The 18,053-nt window shown below is 40.6% G+C and overlaps 1 protein-coding gene across 1 annotated transcript; it reads left to right on the forward strand.

The window, feature by feature from the left end:
- The first annotated feature begins 7,104 nt into the window (after positions 1 to 7,104).
- On the forward strand, positions 7,105 to 15,156 carry tmem184c (transmembrane protein 184C). Its single transcript, XM_036551291.1, has 10 exons — positions 7,105 to 7,737; positions 8,199 to 8,329; positions 8,750 to 8,786; positions 9,814 to 10,019; positions 10,781 to 10,855; positions 11,064 to 11,157; positions 12,280 to 12,392; positions 13,029 to 13,128; positions 13,361 to 13,532; positions 13,799 to 15,156. Exons 1-10 carry the CDS (start codon positions 7,621 to 7,623, stop codon positions 14,092 to 14,094), a joined length of 1,341 nt encoding a protein of 446 aa, XP_036407184.1. The 5' UTR covers positions 7,105 to 7,620; the 3' UTR covers positions 14,095 to 15,156.
- Positions 15,157 to 18,053: the final 2,897 nt, after the last annotated feature.

Here is an 18,053-nt window from a genome sequence, read left to right on the forward strand (position 1 = left end):
ATTTAAAACATCAGTGTGGTTTTCCCACTATTTGTTTCAGGTTTCATTTTAAGTGAACAGACTCCTTCCATAGGTGCATTTAGAAAACGTATTAATCACACCTCAACACACCTTTAAAGCATTATAACAAGTTGTTTCTCCAACGTCTTTCAAGAAACACAGTCTGAGGGAGTGATAACACAACAGACGGGACTCAGACTGTAAGCGGGTTTTTTAAAACACCCTTTGGTCTGCTCGGCTGTGGAGTGGTGAAGGTGAGAACAGCACTGAAATGCAGGCAGGAATATGAGCTGATGTGTGCCTGCATCGTGCAGAGCTCACTCTTACTGCAGAGCAACAGAATTCTGTTGTGAGGTGGGAGGGTTTTTTTTTACCTCCGTACTCCCTGATCTGATGGTGTCAGCACAATGTGAACGTCTCTGCGTCCAAAGCCATCGGCGCTCATTAAGGTCTGATGGTTTGGTCTATTAAGAGGAAGTCCTGCAGACAGTGCAGGCCTCCAAGGCCGGGGCTGAGTAGTCTGGTCATAGCGCATTGATTTTCTGTCCTAAAATCAAATCCCTTCAGCAGACCTCCTTTGCAGCAAGTACTGTACAGCTTGTGTTGTACTGTAAAATCCTTTTGTTCTCCACTGAGTGCAGTAGACTATACTATCAGGAGCTGCACCAGAAATGCAAAGCATGAAGGCACTGTTGCATTTGACTGTGTGTGTGTCTGTGTGTGTGTTTGTGTCTATGTGTGTCTGTGTGTGTTTGTGTCTATGTTTGTCTGTGTGTGTCTGTGTCTATGTGTGTCTGTGTGTGTTTGTGTCTATGTTTGTCTGTGTGTGTGTTTGTGTCTATGTGTGTCTGTGTGTGTGTTTGTGTCTATGTGTGTCTGTGTGTGTGTCTGTGTCTATGTGTGTCTGTGTGTGTGTTTGTGTCTATGTGTGTCTATGTGTGTCTGTGTGTGTGTTTGTGTCTATGTGTGTCTGTGTGTGTGTTTGTGTCTATGTGTGTCTGTGTGTGTCTGTGTGTGTGTTTGTGTCTATGTGTGTCTGTGTGTGTGTTTGTGTGTGCGCGCTCCCCTTGCTGTAGGAATCTGCAAACTTCCATGACCAGTGTTTCTCCATTTCAATATCATTGATCTTGTCAAAACAGAAAGTTGTGCAGCTCTGCCTTTATTTTGCATTTAACCATTGATTGAAGAGATTAAAAAGATTATTGAGATTATTGCATAAAATACATTAACTCATTTTCAATGAATCATGAACAAGAACAAGACATGGATTTCTCATCTGCCCAACAATCAAGGAGAACTTCCCTCCTTGTTTCCGCAGACAGGAAATGCATGCATTTACCACTTTATAGATTTTGTGTGTTTTGGGAGTATGTATAAAACAATCTGTTTTCTTTCTCATTTCAGCAGCACATTTTAAAGGAGCCACAACACCATGCAAATGTAATTAATGACCTAATTAACTCTGATCAACTTGTTAGTCATCAAAACTCCTATTTGTGTAGCTGGCGGAGGGAAGTTTATTGTGTCTGCAACAAAGTTAGCAGAAAACCTTCAAACTGTATTGAATAACCTCAACATTCCTAACCATGATTCCAGGAGAAGAGGCCTACTTTGACCTTCTGAGTAGTTCAAACATTGCTAATTTTATCTGAAGCAGCTCAGCTCCAGAAAAACAAACACATTGAAAGTCATTACTGTATTTAACCCAACGAGTTTTATTATTCATTGCACTAGAATCAGTTGGTTTGAAACTGGAAATGGAAAGTTAATAAATGTTACAAATAAAATATTCTCCCCCGAAAACCTACAGCACAGATAAAAGCACTCTAACATGTGCATGCAGCTTGAAGTGGATGAACCGAGCTGTCAGACCAGCATATAAACTTGTGGCCCCAGCATCCATGCTGCCAGCAGGCAGCCTCAGTCAAACACATACAGGCTGAGTCTACTAAATGCCAGATGGAGACAGCAGTCATATACCGCTGGTGAGACGTAAAGCAGATATTTTTCCATTCGTGTCAACAGTGCTGCTAGAAATCAACTGTGCATCAGTTGGTACAACTATAAATCCAAATAAATTCTTAATAAGACAAAATTGGAGGCTATTAAGTGGTGACTGTCTCATAAAGAAAATTTCTCGTATCTTCCCTGTTTGTAGTTATTGTGCAATGTGTATTGCACGTGGTATACGAGAAGTGAGGTCTTGGGTATTAATTTATCATGAAAAGTGAAGAAATGCATTGTGATTTTTAGATCTCCTGGCCGACGCCAAAAACAACATCATAAAACCCCACATCATCGCATACGGCATTATCATTTGTGAGTAATGGCTGGGCAAAAGCTACGATGGGGCCAAAGCCCTAGAGAGACGCTTTTAAAGGTTCAGAAACATTTTTCTTCATTTCCAGTGTGCGACAGACTTTCAAGATTGCTTTTGTAGTCATGACTGGAGAAGAAGGCAAATATGTCTTGGTTTTAAGAAGGAAAGGACAGAAATGCTGCTGGGTCAGAGGTCATAGAGCGCATGGGTGCCTGTGGGGACACAGAACGGTTTTAGGTTTTGAGAAAATCCAGCCAGCACTGAATCGAGGAAACCTCTTAGGCAAATAGCAGCGAGACACAAAGCAACCACAGACCAATGTTTTACATTTATGAAGCAGCTTATATAGCCAAGAAACGTTGTGAATACGAGCTTGAACAGACAAAGCCACAGAGGAATGTCATACCTGTTGTTCTGTCCTGGAGAGGGTCAAAGGTCATTCTTTTACAGCGCACTCTGCTCTGTGTCTTATTTACCATTCCTCTTAAGAGGAGCATACAGTTGGAAATGGTGAAAAAATATTTTCATTCGCTAAGAGTATTACAGATAGGCCCTGTTTCATTACGTCTATGGGAAAATAGGATTTATTTCCTGATTATACGGTTTAGGACAGGGTTCCCAGGGGTGCGTTGTGTTGTACTAGCAGGGACTGCCTGTAGGAAGAGGGTATACAGTGTGCATATTGTAACACTGTTGTGCTGGAGGTGAGACACTCTCATAAAATAACTGACATATAATCCTTTTAACTGGGCCGATATCCTCCAGGTGAGCCACAGACAGCCAGTCGCCCTTTGAATTAGAAATATGTTGACCCTGCCAATCATTCAGATTCCTCAGCCTCAGCCCAGAAGATTAGGGACCTGTATAATAACCAGATCTCAATGTTTTACGCATATTTTACATATCTTTCCTCAGTGTGGATTTACACTTTTGTGCTGAACGATTTACAGCGACGGTTTCTGACAGCTTTATGAGTTATGTCCAACATCCAAAAATGTCTGTGATTTTATCAGAAAGATTCTGAACTTTTCCCGGACCCTATGTGACTCTATGTCCCCTGCCAGTTTATATCACAGTCCCATGAAGCAAACAGACCTGGCACTCACTTGGCTGTGGCAACTCCATTTCTAATTTATAAAAGCCTTCCGGATCTATCTAATATTCATGAACAATCTGTACAGACAATAACTGTGGTACAATACACCAAACTGAAGAAGAGCCATGTCAATCTACTTTGTCTGCATTTGAAGTGAAATAAAATGCTCAGGTCCAGAGAAGAATTGGAAACCTGTAAGCCCTACAAGGCTTGATTCAACACAATCTGCAAGGATATTTTCGAAGCAGTCAGACTAGAAATTCACTCAGGTTAGCTAAGAAAATTACATACGACCCAATACATGTTTTAACCTACTGTATCTTTCCATGAAATAGATGCCACATCAACTAAATTCAATTCAGATTCAACAGATACCTCTTTACTCTCATATTCCATGAAATCACTAAATTCACAACACTGTTTTTTACACCTTCCACAACATGTTTGTTCAGCAGTGTTTTAACTAGAGATATTTAGGAGACGTACATGGCCAAAGGGTGTCTCACTAAGGCAGAGCCTCACATGGACTTGAACCCCACAGCCCTCACCTGCAGGCTGAGTCCAGCACAATTACCGCTCCTCCACACTGTGATCTCCACTCGCTCCAAAGAAGCGGAACAAAGGCACAGCCATGCTCTGGACTGCGAAAAAACACAATGGCTTGCAGTTATTTCTTGTAGCATTGCAGAATAAACACTGTTTGTCTTTACATGTTAATATACATTATACATTAGAATATTACAATACATAATACATTATACCATGGCATGGTGAAAGTCTGTTTTGGTGGAATAATGTTGTACTGTCCTTTGCAGTTTAAAGGTAATTGAAATGGACCTGGTTTGGGTAATAAAACTTGTCAGGTCCACATTAACAGGGAACAGGGGGGAAAAAAAGAAAAGAGTGGGCCTTTAATCATACATACCAGAGCTGCCAACGAATTAAAGCATTTCCCGGCAGTGATTTCAAGTCATGCACAATATTGATTGTAAAGTCTTTATATATTATGTACAAGGGCTTAGGTCACTCTCTTGAATGCCAAGATCTTTTCCTTTCCTAAAACAACATTTTGTCTCGCTTTTTGTTGCTGTCGAGACTCAGTGGTGAATTAAGAGAGAACCATCTGCAATTACTGAGTCATATTATACAAATAATTCTGTGTTTAACCGTACTCATGCGCCACTGAAAATGTTTGAGCAAAACATATTAACCAGACTTTGTCTCGCCACTCTTGCACAGAAAACGCGAAACCAATTACAAGCTGATTCCTTTCAGCAATTTGTTCACAACTGTTTCTGATACACACAAGCTCATATCCCACATCCTGCTCTGTTTTGCATTGACAATCAGCACTGTGTTGTGGTTTCTGCTCTTAGATCAGTCTCTTAAAGACAAGGTTTAAATGGAACAATAAAGTTTAACTTTCCATTTTAGAAAGGGTAATAATAATAATTTAATTATAATATAATTTAATTATGCATACCCTGTTTTCACTGTAAATACCATACTTAAAGGTCTCAGTGATACTGGGTGCGTTCACTCAGTATTGTAGTGTTATACTACAATACTGTAACTTTAGAGTTGGGCAGATTTGATTACAATGCTGCAAATAGATGCAGGGATTGGTATTGATGTAAACACACATGTACGATGTAAAGAGAAGTAATTTGGAAAAATAAAAGGAAAGCTAATGAAAATTTTAACTTGTGTCAGCTCACATACGAAAAAACTATGGCCAATATCTGTCTCGGACAAATACGTGATTGAGTTTTTTAGGCTCATACTCTGACTTGTGTTAGCATTTTCATACCAAAATCTAAAGCTGTAAAAGTTATGTCTGAACATTTCTCACCTCACAGGAATCTTAATTAGAAACATTCACTCACAGGCTCTCCCTATGGTCAACTGCAGCCTTCTATTGGAGGCAGCTTGTATGTTTCCTCTAAAAAATATGATATGTAAATAAAAATAAAACCCTTTCTCTAATACTTTCTAAATTATATGAGGTAACTTTAAAAAATGTCTCTGTCCTACTGATATGTAAATGTAAATTTATAATAGTGGGGGAATGATATTAGAAATATTTTTCAAAAAACTACCTCCAAGCTTTGACAGGCTGGTATGATTTTTACTAAACAGATTGCACACAATTTTAGACTATGTCAGTATAATGGTTCATTTAACAAACAGACCGCACACTAGATTGGGATAATGGTGAACCCTTCCCTGAGGTACAAGAACAGCTCTGCATTATTGATTTATGAGGACATCTAGTGGCCATAAAACGTCATGGAATGAAATGCTCTCATTTCCTCCTTGTCATGCTTTACCTAGGCAGTTTGAAGGTGGGTGGGAACCATGAAAAGGTTTGGCAAAACACACTTCTTCGCCATTGGTTGCATGGCAGATAACCTGGGAGGAGTTACTACATAGCAGAATTTTTTTTATCTCTGTTCTCGTGTCTGTACTTCTGCCCATCTCATTCACCTTCCCGGTCTTTCACAGAGGAATACTTGAATGTTATTAGTCTTATAACTGAGTTGTAAGACTTGAGTTTGAAGACTGTCTTTCACTCATGTTCCAAAAAAAAAAAAAAAAAAACCCTGAGTTTTTGCTATGAGATGAGTGCAAAAAATAAAAATGGTACTCAGCCTGGAAGCCAAAATTATCTTCATAGTGGCACATATTTGGATAAAAAGCGTCTGCCAAATGAATAAATGTAAATGTAAATGTAAATGTAAATATTTGCAAAGACTATACAGTCTACGAGCTGCTGACATCCTCTTGAAATAGCTTAGAAACCAGGTTTGCCTGGATTGGTCACCATTGTCATAGAAATACCATCCTTTTAAGATATCAGAGGTTTTGAAGGGAAACGGTGGCTTGGCTGTATCTTGGGGGTCTTTCAGAAGACATCAGAGGTAGAAGTGTGCACATTAATGATTTCATTCAGTACCATATCAAATCATTTATATGGGAACCAGTTGCAGACCAGTTAACATCAAGAGGAAGAACTTATTGCATGTCTTAAGAAGAGGTGGATGACGCTTCAGAAGATTGTGCATTGGGACTGCAGTGTGTCTCAAGGCTCATCAAGAGCTTTAATATGACACCAGGATAATCTTGTGTAAATGCCTGAGTAGGCAAAAAGGACTACTTCCTTTATCCCTGTCTGAAAAGTAATATGTGAAATGAATTTGCAATCCTTCCTATACCGATATATATCGTCACATGGCAAACGTATGAGCCAGCTTTCAAGGAAATCTGACGGGGTCGTGCAAAATTTGGTCCCATTTTACGCCATGTAGGAACCATACAGATCTATGGTATGCTTTTCGTGGAACAAAGAAAATGTATTTCAGCAAACCTGTCTGAGCACAACAAAAAGGCAAAAATGTAACGATTATAAATCCCAGCAAGTAGCCAGGAAAAAAGCAAAAAAAAACACTTCCGTTTCTCTGTCCCGTTCATTGCGCAAGACCCGCTCCCGAAACCAACGCTAATAAACCGTCACGTGAGGGTTGGCCACAAGGTGTACTAAACAAATGCACGCCGATCGCGATTCCAAATTGATTGATAGCAAAAGTACCAATTAAGAGTTTAGTTTGCGTTCTCACAAGTCAGCAAACCAATCAAAACTAACAAAGGAGGTGGGACTCCGTTATTCAGCATGTTCGGTTGCGTCGTGGCATGACACGGGTACCACGAAAATAGGAAAAGCGTTTTAGCTGCTGGTGTAACAATGAAGTTAGTTGACTGTAACGTTGTTTTTAGGGTTAACAGGCACGTTTAGTAGTTTACTCCGTATATGTAAGAGCTTGCCAATTTAACATTTACATTCTGGTTTGACATTATTGAAACAGTTGTTAAAACAGCAAAGGGGATAGCTAGTATAGAGTCAAGGGTGGTCCGCTGTGTACGCTATGGTTTGTTTACAAATTAGTCTTAGTGAGCTAGCCAGCAAGGTATTCATGATGGACATTATGTAGCCATCTAGCTAAATGGTTTAACAGCATAACTAACTAGTTGCTCACGTTGCGAATCTAATGCATTTGAAGCATGCTCTAAGATCGGATCTTTCAACCTCGCTGGCTAGCTGTGTGGTAGCTAGCCGGCTAGCTTGGAGATAATTAGTCATTTTTGGATAGCTTCAGCGATTGAATGTGGCTAGCTAGGTAGCTGGCTGGCTAAAAAGTGGGAGAAAATGCCTTGCACTTGTGGGAACTGGAGAAGATGGATTCGACCATTGGTCGTGTTGTTGTATATTTTGTTATTACTGGTGGTGTTACCTCTATGTGTGTGGGAACTGCAGAAATCAGAGGTGAGTTTTATGTTCGTTTACTTAGCTGGCTTTCTATAAAATGCCGAGGACGTTAGCTAGCTTGCGGATTTATTTGAATAGTAACATTGTTACATTCTGAAGTCATGATGTTTGCTCGCTGCGATCAAAGTCAAATTTTCCTCTTGTAAGTATAGAAAGTTAAGTCTGCCTATCCAGTAGCAAGAAAGCACTGTATACAAGTGAAGCGCACAAGTAAACTACTTTCAAGTGTATGCTGTACTGACTTTGTGGTGTTGTAACCAGTCATTGGCTATCCTTAGACTCTACGCTTAATTTTCCAGTGACTTGATAATTCAGGTTATTTGCAGGTTTTGTGTAATATGCATCATAATGTGCTCCAACTCACCATGCAAATATGTATCCCAAGAATTACCGATTTCATTTGAATGAGCTATAATTGTTATTCAAATGTGCTGGTTTTTCCTGTTGTTTTCTTGCAGGTTGGCACCCACAACAAAGCATGGTTCATCGCTGGCATATTTGTGTTCATGACCATACCCATATCTCTGTGGGGAATCCTGCAGCACCTTGTACACTACACGCAACCTGAACTACAAAAACCCATCATCAGGTGAGCCTTTTCCCCCTTGCCTTATCAAGGGACACAGGACGTGTTGAGGCATTTATGTTTGCATTTAGTCACTTGCCAAATTCTTTTGTCAAGATTGACTTAAGAAAGCAAAGATACTGAACTGCATAAGCTACATGAGCACCAGTACATACAGAAAACAACATCACACATACAAGCATGCAGCAATCCATCTAACAGTTATCATAACCAGCGCTATTCTGAATACAGAAGTGTTGCAATAAAAAAATAAACAAGCACCACAATGTATAAGAAAATGAAAGATTTATGTATGTCACTCAGAGAGCTTGTATGCACTTAATGCTGTGATCCCTGCTCTAGTGAAATGCGAGGTTAGGTTTCCTGCCAAGGTTCACATGCATGGGATGTATTCACTGCTATTTCTCTCTTTTGTAACTTCAGGATATTATGGATGGTGCCAATATACAGTTTGGACAGTGTGAGTAGTCCCTCTTTCTTAATACGCATGTGTTTAGTATGCTTGTGTCCAGTTCTGTTGCTTTTGCTTTTTATCACTGATTCTGTTGAAAATAAAGGCCAGGATTGAATCGCCATGCTTTCTTATCATATACCTATAAATAAACCCATTTGTTAATTTTTGAATGAAAACACAATTTACTTTATTTTGGGGGATTGCTGAACGTGCTGTGTTTGTGAAGCGTCGAGGTCACACTTGCATTTAATTGAGAGTCAGAGTTTGGGGAAAATGGTGATTGAGTGTCACAAAAGTGTCAAGTTTCTGTGAGCAGCGTTTTGAATGAAGAGTCTCATTCTGTATTTGTGTCACAGATTCATCTGAATTTGAAACTGGTTTTTAGATTTGAGCCACATGCTTCCTGTCACAGGACCTAAATGAAGAGCATGCCATTTCTAGATTTTGTTTTGAGAACCAAGACTATTTCCATGGTGACATGGCGCAGTTTAAATTGGAGACGGTGTGTTTCTCAGTCACAAGACGGAATGGTGGACATTATCAAGTCCAGAAGGGCAGAAAAGTCTGCCTATCTCCCTGTCTCCCTCCCTTCTTCCCTCTCTGAGTTTTGCGTGGTTTAGCAGAACTTAGTTGATTTTGCGATTGACTCATTTTCTTGTGATTTTGATAGAACATGTCTTGCAAAAGGGCATGGTGAGAAATGGCAAGGAAAATAACCGCAAAGCCAGAGAGAGTATTAGAAGACCTGTTTTGTGGACTTATTCTAGTGTATGTGTTTTTGGTTAAAGTGTACACCTAGTGCCACAGAAGAAACATTTTCACAATTATGAATATGACAGGAACTATCTTAAGGAATTTTCAAGGGTTTTTTATGTTTGTCTATAGTATTTATTAATCTTTGAAGGCAGCACATGGTGGAAAAGGTAGAACTATCATCATGGAAAGATGGGTTTAATTGTTTCATATTTGAACAAAATGCTGTACCGAAAACTGTATGTATATGTGTATAATATGTAAATGTTTTTACCTTCAGTGGATTGCTCTGAAGTATCCCAACATTGCCATCTACGTGGACACATGCAGAGAATGTTATGAAGCTTATGTCATCTATAACTTCATGATCTTTCTGCTGAATTACCTGGGGAACCAGTATCCCAGCCTGGTATTGATGCTGGAAGTACAAGAACAGCAAAAGCATCTGCCTCCATTGTGCTGTTGCCCGCCGTGGCCCATGGGAGAGTGAGTCCACTTTAGTCTTTCGTAGTTTGAGGAAATTCACATGGCTTGAATTTGTATGTAAAGAAAGTTTCAGACATGTTTTTGAACTTGGACAGTTGGACGGTTGGACTTTATGTTTACCGAGCCAATATCCTTATCTTTGAACTGCATGAAGTCCAGAATTCCTATCATACTGTCTCTGCATAAACCCTTAATGGTAAACGACGGTGTTATGGCAATTACAGTAGTAATAGCAGTAATGGAGTTTCTATATCCAGACCTTGTGATTGAAACATCCTGATGCTAATTAAGGTACCTTATGTAGCCAGGCTCTTTTGCATTAGCTGTAGTGGCACCAGCCAGGTTTTGATTATCCATTGTCAGGCAAGTGGTTGTAATGGCTTGCGTGCTTGCGAGTGGTTGATACAGACCAAAATTATTTATTGGCAGAGCACTGCGTTCCCGTTTAAGCAAAAAAAAAAAAGTTTAAAAATATATAAATAAAAGCTTCATGCCTGCTGAATAGAACATCAGCCGCCTTGCATTCTAAAGCTTTGTTATGCAGTCTGAATTGGGCACTAAGAGTCCCTCTGCTTTAACTCCTGTTCACTGTTTCACTCAGAGTCCAAGATGAAATCACACATCGTGCAAGCAGAGTACTGAAAAGCGCCCGTCAACACTTAAAGCGCCCGTCAGCGGACGGCTGAATACTGTTTGCCTCCTCGTTTCCTGATGCATGCATTAAGCACTGTGTCTTACTCATCATCCTCTTCTTCTTGCAGGGTGTTGTTATTCAGATGCAAACTTGGAGTCCTACAGTACACTGTCGTTAGACCCTTCACTACAGTGATTGCGTTGTAAGTACAATGCAAATGAATCAATCTGTAGGATGCAAATGCATACGTATAATTCATTAGTTGACATCTTTGGTGCACCATTAAGAAAATATTTTTAGTGGCACTTAACGAGAATGTTACACCGGATAGATGCGCATACACTGCTTTGAACTCAGTCGTATTGTGTATGAAGTGTATATAAAATGCTTCTCTTGTCTTGTCTCCGAAGGATCTGTCAGCTGTGTGGTGTGTACGACGAGGGCAACTTTAGCTCCAAAAATGCATGGACCTACCTGGTGATCGTCAACAATGTGTCCCAGCTGGTATGACTGTGTAGATTCAATGTAGTCAGTTTGAGTCCTTTCACCTAAACTGCTGTAAAGTGTAATAGTCTGTAAGATGGAATTGCAAAATATGTGGTTAGCCAGTATTGCACACAGTATTATCTGTGAATGGAAGGATTGTTCCCGCACCAGAATTACTGGTGACTTGGAGAATGTAAGACCACACTGTAATCATATTCCAGAGGCTTTTCTTACAACCTGTGTACAAGTATACAGTACCATATACAATATGAAGATATGATTCTGGGGTTATTAAATATGAATTGATTAGATCCTTCTGCGCTCCTAAACATACATGTTTTTGTGAGCGTCTGATTGCTCAGAAACAGGAGGCACACAGCACTCTGCACAGTTGTGTGCTTTGATTAGGTATAGTTGTTTGGAGGTGTAGAGTGAAAAACAAAAATTAAATAATAGCCAGGTGTGCTTTAAATCACAGCCAGACAGGCATGTTAGAAGTAGCGATGTTTGCATGCTCTCTACATGATCAACTTCATATGTCAGTAGAAAAAAGACTGTTGTAACTGTGTGAAATAACACAGGTTGCTCAAGTGACCTTTTCACTGTATTGAATGCAAGCATAAGCTGTAAGCAACATGCCATTCCGCTCAGAGGCGAGTCATTGTGCGACTTACCCACTGAACAGAGGGGAGTGCTTGTTTAAAGTCACAGAATCCTTTATTTTGGTAAACCCCTAATTCAGACAACTAAGGGAAATTACAGAAAAACAGACAGTATCTGCCCTCTTTGAGGTCTGTTTGGAAAAACACAACTGTGACGTTGCTTCTAGAATGCATCTAGGAATAACTACCATTTCAAGCATCAATGTCTTGGAAGACTAACATTTATGATGATTATATTCTGTAAACATTATTTAGGTATGGTCTTGGAGGTTTTTGACAGCCATTTTGGTGGTGGTTTTTGATCTGAAGGAGGCCCTGGTTGCATTCCAGACAACTCCCAGCTCCTGACAGCAAGGCTGGCCTGCTTAGCGCTCATCAGAGATCAGTGTTGCTGTGAAGGGAAGAGAGGGAGTGAGAGAGAGCGGTTTGCACGATTTTACAGCCCTGGTGTGTGACTCCGTGTTCCTCTCCTCTCCAGTTCGCCATGTACTGCCTGGTACTGTTCTACAAAGCGCTGAAGGAGGAGCTCAACCCCATCCGTCCAGTAGGGAAGTTCCTGTGTGTCAAGCTGGTGGTGTTCGTGTCCTTCTGGTGAGTTCTGAAGGGCGCTTGGCTCGTAACATCTTCAGCACAGCAGATCCAATGAAAGGAGCTCAGGTACCCAGAGAGCTGATCCCATGGAATTATCATGTAAAAGGGAAAAGGTGGATGATGCATGAGGAACTTCCCAATGTAGAAATAAATAAAAGTGAATGCAAAAGCAAAGCAAAAAAAAGATAATGCAAAAATGTGAAATCTGAAGTAAAGAATAAAAACATAAAATAAGTACTGTTTATTGGCCTATCAGTTCATTTTATTCACCTTTTTCATATATTAAATATTATTGGTGTCACTTCATTGCTTTATGCATTAATGAGGTGGGGTGTGAAATGACATTGCTTTGCATGTGGCTAGCTATAGTTACAAACTACAGGTACAGCTAGCTCTTTTACAGGTACAAACCCTGGGCAAAGCACAGGTACTGTTTTATAAAATGTAGATATAGTCTAGTTCCCCTTCATTTCAGCTCTTATTTTCTTGACATTTGATTGGGTTTCTTGGAAGAGACAACCTTTACAATATTTCTGTAACATATCTTTGCCAGTAAGCTGTAATGTGATGGTTGTTTAATGGTTTTCAGGTGAGTTTCAGTGAGGTAAAACATCCTCTCTTGCTGTCATATTTTAGGCAAGCAGTGTTCATTGCTTTCCTTGTGAAGGTGGGAGTCATTTCGGACTCTCACACCTGGGACTGGGACAGTGTGGAGGCTGTGGCCACAGGCTTACAGGTACAGAATGCACACCTGGTCTTCTTTTACGCTACAGGGCAGAATTTATCAGTACCACACTATAAACGTCTCCAGAGTGTTTACCTTTATTGAAGTTCACACGACAGCTTGAATATAGGGACTGTAGTGATCATAAAAAAAAAAAAAAAAAAAAAAAAACTGAGTTACTTGGCACGGTGGTTGTAAAGTTTCTGGGGTGTGATAGTCTGTGTGAACAGTGCCACTTTCCCAGGACTTCATCATCTGCGTGGAGATGTTCCTGGCTGCCATCGCTCACCACTTCAGCTTCACCTACAAGCCTTACATCCAGGAGGCGGAGGAGGGTTCCTGCTTCGACTCCTTCCTGGCCATGTGGGACATCTCCGACATCAGAGCCGACATATCGGAGCAAGTGCGCAACGTCGGTGAGTGGCCCCTCTCACATGACAGGGTGGCTTCCAGAGGAGGCTTCTGGCTCATGCCGAGTCTTGACTTTTACTCTAGGAAAAACTCAGCTGGCGAAACTATTATTAGTGCCTTTCGGAATGGAGGAAACTAGGATGGGACATTACTGTTCATCAGAGAGTTTCCAAAGATGTGTCAGTAAACATTTAAGCATAGAGGTAGTTTAATTTTGGTCAGCATGTTTTCTTATGTTTGAAGCATCGCACTGCCCTTTGCTTTACGCTAGGACGAACAGTTCTCGGCCGGCCCAGAAAGACGTACTTCGGAGACGACGACCAGGAACAGAACGAGCACACGGGCCTGCTTTCGGGAGGGGCCCAGGACCCCATCACGGAGACCGCCTCCAACCCCCCGTCCCCCACGGGCCGCTACCAGGGCCTGGGGCGCACCGTCGCGCCCCACTCGCTCTCCGCCCCCGCCGGGCTCAGCACCGCGGTCTGGGAGGTGGACGGCGTGCAGCCGAACTCCACGCACACAGACACAGCGGCCCGCCCCGACCCGGACGACGGCACTATTTCCTAGTCTGTCCCCTCCCTCCATCACTGTCCAATCAAGTCTGCTAGTTCCATTTTAAGAAACACAAACATGTACGCAGACAGTCTCGGTGCTGGTGCACGCTCTCGGTGCTGGTGCACCCGTGCATTCAGTATAGCTGACAGTTTAGGCACAAAACCAAAAGAACACAGTGGGGAGAAACACCAACAGCTTGTTTTTTGTTCCTTTGTTGAGCAACTCTGTGGTGTCTTATGGGTATTACTGCCAGTGGACCTTTGGCTGGATGACAGTGTCTGAAGAAGGCTGCCCTCTGCTTTATGAATGTTTTATTTGTGTCATTAATAGTTCTTTGATGCCATCCTGGCCTGCAGCTATAGTGCAACCAATCCTGTGCTTTTTGCTTCTGTCCCCCTGCTACTTGGGGTGTCTTACTAGACATTTTATTTTGGAAAAAATATATATATATTTTTTTGGTCATAGAACACATTTTTCATGACTATGGCATTATGTCACTAGGTGATGGTTTTATAAGCTGATTTCCCTTAAATGCATAAACCTGTATGTTTAAAGGCTTGGACATATCACCAGGTGAAACAGCATTATCCCAATAGACCATCACTCCTCACTGTACGCACATACATCTGGGGAGAAGTGTGCATACATTTGCTATACTAGAGAAAAATGAGTAGTTATTTTTAAAAAGCCAGTTATGAAATATCAGTGGTCTGTTGAGGTGGACCTAGTTTGGAACAGCTGTGAAAATTAGGATAAGTTTTTCCCTATTGCTAAACTGCGGCAAGCAAGCTTTTCTAGGATCTTACTCTAAACCCTCTGTATGAAGCTACAATTTGTGGTTATACCCTTACACTACACTACTACCACAACACTTTCTGACTGGACTTTGTGTTGGTGGGTAGGATTATATAGGTAATGACACTAACATGTAAAACAAGTTGTTTGTGGTAAAAACAAATGATCAAGCATTTTTCTTATGGTGTGGAAGGACCAGGTTATAAATGATTTCACCTTTTACCTTGTTGTTGTTCTTATTTGCATATGTCTTCTAAGGAGAACGGTGTTGCAAATATTTAAATGTAATTTTGGGAGATGACCTCTTAAACCAAAGCAACTTGTGTTTTTTTGTTTTATTTTCCCTCTAAATGTTTTTTTCGTTGAATCTCACTGTATCTCTGCGTTTTTTTTGCTTATTTCCTGGTAAGAACAGCTACTGTATGTGTGTTTATGTGACAGCTGAAAAGACACCATTGAGCAGAAAGCGATTTTATGGACCAGAACATATGTAGAATCAGGCAAAAGCGTTCTTTGTTTGCATGTAAATGTTCAGGGAGATTATCTTAAAACAACATGCACTGATTCAACAGCCTTGCAGTAGATCTCATGGAATCCTCATATAAGACATGCGTCTAGGTAACATGGCAAACACATCTACTAGGGTTTTAATTTATTGAGGCTCTGAGCTTGGTTGACAATTCAAAAGGTGGGGATGCCTGCCTTTGTAATCACTTTGCTTTTTTAAAGTAACATATCTGCTGCATTGACACCCATGTTGGTGGTGGGGGGTGTGTTAAAATGACGGGAGTTTCAGTGCTTTTGCGGGATGTGTCATATTGCCTTGTACATAATGTACACCACAACTCATTAAACCGCAGAACGCCAAAAGCAATGTCATGTGGAAACGTCTCTGCATACATGGTGTTGTCACTCAAGCACAAACATGTACTATATGTGACACAGTCAAATAATAAATAAATGATCTAATGGCCTTTCAGTGTAAATATTCTATTAAACAGATTAATCCATCCTAAAGTTTGTCACCAAGTGGAGTTTTTTTTAACTACAGTAGGAGTTTGACAATCAAAACCCTCCTGCTGTCAAAAAATATACTTTTAATTTTCCATATTCAAATTAAATGTATGCCAAGCATACAAAGCAAACTGGTCAAACTTCACCCTCAAAATGAGGCAGTAGACAAGGGTAATGTTTGATTAGCTCAGTAACAAGTGAAGCATGAGGTGTGTGGGGTGTGGACATACTGATAAACAAGATGTTTTTTGGGCAGTTTTGTTTTGGTTCTCATGAAGAAAAGTAGGTGTGTGAAAGTACAACACATTTTGGCAGGTTTAGCACTATCCAAGCAAACTGTCAGGAAGTCCTGGAACTTGTTGTTGAAAACTTTGAAATGGCAACAGTGAGAGAGAAGCACATTTTGACTTGCAAGTTGAACCCGTTAAACATCATCCACCGCTCATAAAACTGTGACATCAACCCTAACCCATGACACTGATGGTTGCCAAAAGACTGCACTTTAGTTTCCATCATTGTATCTTAAGGAGGATTTCAAACCACAAGGCTGAACATTGATTGACTAATAATGGCATATAAAACAAACTACAACACAAGTGACCATGTCTGCTAGGAGAACATTACCATAGCCATTGTCTTTGCATATTTGGGATTGGGGTTATGAGGTCAAGGTTCAAAATTGTCACCTAGCCACATGCCATTCACACTGAGGGAGGGGCAGGTCCATAAAAAGATGAATGAGACCTCAGAACAGGTCTTTGTAAAGGAGTGAAACGTACAAGTAGTTTTTAGTTGTATACTGATAGTTATAGGGTTAAAAACGAGAGTAAAAAGAGATGGGGACTCAGCAATGGATCATTGTCCAGATAGTCCTTAATTACAGACATGCAACAGTATTATCATTCCCAGAGAACAAAGAAGAGAAGCCTTGCCTCTCTGAGAATCCAGTGGGAGTTAGCTGGGGCATGTTTGATGTTATTTGTGTGATATGTACTGGTATTTTGAGGTAAAAATGCCTTGTGTGGAGCTGTCTGTTTCAAGCAGGCAGTTGCATTTGGGAATGCCTGCAGTTAAGCATGAACTTCAAGCACAACACTAGAACTACAAGCAAAGTGCGTTTCTGTGAACATGGAGCACAAACGTGCCACTTGGGAAAAATATGCACACATTATTTTTAGTAGTGATGAACGTCAGCATTGAAGATATCATAAGGAAGCCCCCCCGGCCATCCACAAGAATATCTGTGTGTATATATAAAACAATAGCGTTACGTAAAAGACAGTATACCTTATAATAGAGAGTGCTCTAGGCTGCTAATGTCAATGTAAAGTATGTCAGTTTGATGAATAAAGGATACTCGATGCAGATGTATACATACTGTTATGTCTATCTGGTTCATATTTCTGTAGAATGGCCCAGCATGTTCTTTGAACTGGTTGATAAAACTGGACCGGAGAGTTGGTTTAATTTCCTCCTCTTCATTCAACATGGTGCCTGTTTAGACTAGCAGCCCATAGACAAAGACTCACTCCAGGAATATTCACTGGCTGTCCAGCAAAGAGCCATGAAGTCATACTGACATGATGGCAGATTGACCAGAATGCACAACGCTGCCTTTTTTTAAAAGGATCATGATAAACACATATAAAATGACACAAAACTAAGTAAACAACGGCATAAAAATTTACTATTTAGGTTATTATCTTGTTCAAGGTTTGTTAAAAAAAAATCTACAAAACAAACCTTGCACAAATACAGCTAAATATACAGTTGTTATTAAAGGTTAACTACAATTTATAGACACGGTCAGAAAATAAAAAGTGGTAGGAGGACATCAGGGTCAGTGCCTACCCAACTGACTTATAACTCCAGCTTTTCCTCCTAAAACCCACTGTTCTCAGTCGGCGGCCCAGTTCTACTGTTTGGACTCGCAGGGTCATGCTCACATACTCCCAACCCAGCTGCCATCAGTGGCAGGGCCTCTGGGACATACAGTATAACACGTCAAAAGGGCCGAGGGAATCACATTTACATTCCAAGGTCCAGTTTTCCCACAGACCAGAGACTCAGACTTGGCCTCAAAGCAGACAGCTGCGGTTTAAACCTATCACTATACTGGAAATTGCTTTAAAATGGATGAGTTGGGGGCATTGAAAAGTTCA

Source organism: Megalops cyprinoides, chromosome 18 (assembly GCF_013368585.1).
Source record: "Megalops cyprinoides isolate fMegCyp1 chromosome 18, fMegCyp1.pri, whole genome shotgun sequence".
Classification (NCBI taxonomy): Eukaryota; Metazoa; Chordata; class Actinopteri; order Elopiformes; family Megalopidae; genus Megalops; species Megalops cyprinoides.

Excerpts from the sequence above, each read along its gene's own strand:
- tmem184c (XM_036551291.1), top strand. The coding sequence starts at position 7,621 with ATGCCTTGCACTTGTGGGAACTGGAGAAGATGGATTCGACCATTGGTC. Across the intron at positions 8,787-9,813 it reads CAATATACAGTTTGGACAGT|TGGATTGCTCTGAAGTATCC; the intron begins GTGAGTAGTCCC and ends TTTTACCTTCAG. Across the intron at positions 11,158-12,279 it reads TCAACAATGTGTCCCAGCTG|TTCGCCATGTACTGCCTGGT; the intron begins GTATGACTGTGT and ends TCTCCTCTCCAG.